This window comes from Trichosurus vulpecula, chromosome 5, assembly GCF_011100635.1.
Source record: "Trichosurus vulpecula isolate mTriVul1 chromosome 5, mTriVul1.pri, whole genome shotgun sequence".
NCBI classification, from domain to species: Eukaryota; Metazoa; Chordata; class Mammalia; order Diprotodontia; family Phalangeridae; genus Trichosurus; species Trichosurus vulpecula.
Window position 1 is genome coordinate 171281191 of NC_050577.1, and position 4863 is coordinate 171286053.

The following is a 4863-nucleotide window of genomic DNA, read 5'->3' on the forward strand; positions in this document are numbered from 1 at the left end:
AGGAGTAATCAGAATGCAGGATGTCCTGGGGTGGGTAAGGGGAGAGATTGGCAGAATATTTGGAACTCAAAATCTTGTGGAAATGAATGTTGAAAAGTAAAAATAAATTAATAGGAATAAAAAAAATAGTAAAATGCCTGTTGACTGATGGGTTCTTTTCTTAATGATTTTTCTATTCCTGTTATTTTATTCCTATCTTTTCCTTATCTCTTCTCTATGAAACTTCTGGGATCTATTCTATTCTAAATTTCTGTATCTTTGTTAGATCTATCAGCTCCTCATTTTGCTAGTGAAGGTCTGTGCTTCCTGTTCTGAGCATTCCATTCTCAACATTCTGGCCACTCTAACAGGACAAATTAATGGAGAAGTCAGTAAAAAGGAGAAGAAATATATTCATATCCTATTGGCACAGAGCAGAAGAAAGCCAATGTTATGTACTGGCAGCAGGAATCAATTGAAAGATATTAAGCATCTGTTTTTTTTTTAACCAGGTGCTTTGCTCTGTTCAAAAGTACAAGTGGAAGGAATGATACTGTCCCTTTTGACAAGAAACTTCCTTCAAACTTCTAGGAAGGTTTGTCAAATATTAATTAAGCAGAATGAACATGGCTGGTGTCTTTAAACTGGTCAATATTCATCTGCTACTGCAAAGAGATTTGTAAGAATTGAGTAAAATTTAGGAGCCGAGTTGGTCTCATGATATTATGGTAATCACTTAGCAAGCATTTACTAAAAACCTACTATGTGTCAGGCACTCTGTTAGGCTTAGCAACAGGAGGATTTCAATGTCCCCTGCGTGGCCTTATTTTCTGACCATCTATAAGACCAATCTCTAAGTGAAAGATCTTTCCTGCCCATTGAATAGGCCTCAGGTGGGGCCAACAAAGGGAGGCCTGATTAGAGGCAGGACCACACCTTTGTGATCTGGATCAGAGATTAAAGACTCTTCTCAGGGGGCAGATCCAAGATGGCCCTGTGAAAACAGTGTCTTACTGGAGCTCTCTCACAAGTTCTATAAGATTCCTATAAAAAAGTAAATCTGAGCAGATTTGAGAGAGTTAGAAACTGCAAGCAGTCTGAGTGAGGCAAATTTCTAAGCCAGGAGAGTCCAAAAGGTGACGGGATGAATATGTAGGCTGGGAGAGTGCTTGGCATGCGGAGCTGCTCCAGACAGCACCAAAGCTGTGGAAACCAATGTGTGAGACAGGCTGAGAAAAAGCTGGGTGCCGGAAACCAGTGGAGATCCCCAGGCATCCCAACACAGGACAGCAGTCTGTGGAAGCTAGGAGAGGCAGCAGTGCAATGCCACCAGATGTGAGATATCAGCTCTTGAGGCTTGCAGCCCAAAGGTATGAAACACTTCTTCTTGAACTTCCAGGGAACATAATGTCCAGGTAAACGGCTCTAATCCTTCCCCCCCCTCACCCAGAGAATTCCTTGGAAAAAAAGAACTCTGGAACAGAGGAGATAGAAGTGGGGATTCAGTGGCCAAATAGTAGAAGTTCATTAATCCCAGAGGGGCAGAGCTGGCAGGGGTCAACACCAGGAGCCCAAACATAATCTTGCTCCCCTAGGGGAAGTGCCCACACCAGCTCAAACAATAAAGAGCTGAGACCACTGCTGAAGAGCAACAATGCTGGAGAGCACCCCTAGGGAAAGAGACATCAGGAAGCCAGACCCCTCCCCCACACCTCAAGAAACTGAAGGCTATAATTCACAAAGACAACAATTAGACTCACAATCCCCAGAACAAGAAAGCCCTGAGCCCCAAAGGTGGAAATTTGTTGCAAAGCCAGGAAAAGGCTAACCAACATGAAGAAGAACACAAAAAAAACCGAGGACCATTGATTCTTTTTATGGAGGCAGGCATGATCAAAATACCAATTTGGAAGAGGACAGCAATGACACTATAGATACATCTGATACCTCAAAAGGTAATGTGAACTGGTCTCCGGCCCAAAAACCATTGCTGGAAGAGCTAAAGGAGGACTTTAAAAACCAAATTAGGGAGCTAAAAGAAAATATGGAAAAAAAATCCACTGATGAAATCAAGTCCCTAAAGAATAAGATTGGTGAAATGGCTATGGAGATTCAGAATCTAAAGAGAGAAAATGACACCCTGAGAGGTAAAATCAACCAATTAGAAAAGGAGACTCAAAAGCAAAGTGAAAACACTAACTCATTAAAAATTAGAGTTGAGCAAGTGGAAGCTAATGAATCTAGGAGGCACCAAGAAGTAAAACAAAATGTAAAGAATGAAAAAATAGAAAAAAAAATGTGAAATATCTGATTGGGAAAACAACTGACCTGGAAAACAGATCCAGGAGAGAAAATTTAAGAGTTATTGGTCTACCGGAAATCCACGGTGAAAAAAAAGCCTTGAGAGGGGACATTCTGACCCATGGAGGAGCAGCGGCGCAAAGATGTGGAGGATCCCACCCCTAACCCACTAGGTGTGCACCTCCCAGTGTGCCCGAAGGCAGGTAGAGTCGGGAGCTGCGCTGCAGCCTCCACCGCTGCAGCCACCGCTGCAGCCACCGCAGGGCGACTTCTGCCCCTCTGGAACCTCCAGCTCTAAGTGCTCCTGCAGGCCATGCAAAAGGTGGGGGCCGCCGCCCGGAGGGCCTCTGACACAGCCCTCATTCCACACAGGTCGAGGGGCATTACCAAATTTGCTCAGTGTGTGGGCTCCTTTACCGTAGAAGACTTGGGGCTTCAGGAAAAAATGTCGATGGTCCAGCAGCAGCTATGGGCCTTGAAGGATTGCTCCAGGAGAAGAGCTGTGATCCTAAAATTCAGTCTCCAGGGTCTCAGGATCTACAGTACCGAGGGGGAGACTCTGCTGATGCCTCATGCCCTGAAGCGGAACTTCTACTCCACCTGGTACATCGCTGAATGCCAGTTTGCTTTCATTTCCCAGAACCCTCGGAGCCCTGCCAGCAAGCTCTTCTGTCACTTGTTTGTGGGCAGCCAGCCTGGAGAGGTCCAGATCTTACATCTGCTGCTTTGCCGTTCCTTTCAGCTGTCTTACCTCTTGCAACACCCTGAGGATCAGGCCCAACCTGGGCCAGGGCCACCTGCAGAGGAGCCCCCCAAGCCACTTCCCAGCCCTGGCGGTACTGTTGGGATGGTCAGGGAGCCCTTTGGCCGGGATTAGGTCTCTCAAAATGTCCATGCCCTAGTGTCCTTCCGTAGGCTGCCAGCCCCAGCCGATGGCCCAGCAGGCAACACAAAGGAAATATCGGAGGCAGAAGGTCGAGGGGCTACCTGTCACTCACGCCTGGGGAACCCTTTCTGTCCCCCAACCCTTGTGAGAAAGAAGGCAATTCGAAGCAAGGTGATCTGCTCGGGGGCTTACCGCTGCTGTACCTGTGAGACCCAGCTGCAGCAGTCTGCCCGGGAAGCCTTTCCAAGTGCCTGGGAGAGTTGGGCCCAGGGGGCCAGTGGCCTGGTTTGCCTGGTGGAGAGAGAGGGAAGCCTGACCAAGAATATCTGGGCCTTCACTGGCTTCTCTAGGGTTGGGGCACTCTCCCTGCTCTGAAGAGATGTCCTGGGGGCCTTTCTGCTGTGGCCTGAGCCTGGACCCAGAGGCCAGTGGTGCCTGTCAGTGAAGACACCGTGTGGCGTGGTCCCCCATCAGGTCTTCAGGACCCACTTGGGCAGGTTCAGTGTGGAGCATCTGCCCACAGAGTTCCCCAGACTGGAAGCCTTGGTGGAGCACCACTCAGGAGCTGAACGTAGCCTTTTTTGTCCACTGGATATGGCACACCTGAACCCCTGCTATGAGGCACAGGACTGTGGGCCCGGCCAACCTACGTGGCGCCGTAGCCACCCCAAGCATGAACCCGGGCAGCAAGAACTGGGTTAAGGCTGCCTTTGAATTCCCTGATGCCCCAGCACTCAAAGTGTGTGTGTGTGTGTGTGTATGTTTACTCTTGGGTCTTCCCAGTTGGAGCATCTCTTCCCTTGGCTCAAGAACCATAGCCCCTGAGTGGGGAATTGCCCTTGTTGGTAATCATCAGACTGGGAACTGTTGGTGTCTCTGCTCCCCTCTCCACCCCCTCCCCAAATACACACCAAGCAGCTCTGGTCCTCAGAAATGGGCCTGGAGGGAAGAGAAACTCCAGTCTTCCCTTGACTTGCTGTGTCATGGCCAAGGAGACTGTTGCTTAGCTTGGCTGGGATGGCTGCCTTTAGGCTGCCTCTAGGCTGCCTCTAGATGCCCTCAAAAGCTTTTCCCTTCAGCGCCCCAGGCTGATTGGGCTCAGAGTGTGGCTCTATCCTGGATGGGCTCCCCCTACACTCTGTTTCAAGCTTTCTTATGGACACCTACTTTTATTCAGAAGATCCCTTGATGGTGGGGGAGGCATCCAAGCACAGTAACTGAAAAAGACTTGGGTTTGAGCCTCTAAAAGAAAAGGAAAAAGAGCCTTGACAGTATCTTCGATGAAATTATCAAATACAACTGCCCAGAGGTCCTAGAACCAGAGGGCAAAATAGTCATTGAAAGAATTCACCGATCGCCCCCTGAAAGAGATCCCAAACTGAAAACTCCAAGAAATATTATAGCCAAATTTCATAATTACAAAATCAAGGACAAAATACTGCAAGCAGCCCAAAAGAAACAATTCAAATATCATGGAACTACAGTCAGGATCATGCAGGATCTCTCAGCTTCCACATGAAAAGACAGGAGAAATTGGAATATGATATTCTGAAGGGCAAAGGAGCTGGGGGTACAACCAAGAATCAACTACCCAGCAAAACTAAGCATCATTTTTTAGGCAAGGAGATTCAACGAAATAAGGGAATTCCAGACCTTCCTGATGAAAAGCCCAGAACTCAATGGAAAATTTGATCTCC

At 47.9% G+C, this 4863-nt stretch overlaps 1 protein-coding gene across 1 annotated transcript; it reads left to right on the forward strand.

Moving 5' to 3' along the window:
• Positions 1–2593: 2593 nt before the first annotated feature.
• LOC118849789 (SH2 domain-containing protein 5-like) lies at positions 2594–3868 on the forward strand. Its single transcript, XM_036758756.1, is given in 1 exon segment — positions 2594–3868. A coding segment is annotated over 1 exon segment (1275 nt).
• The last annotated feature ends 995 nt before the right edge of the window (positions 3869–4863 follow it).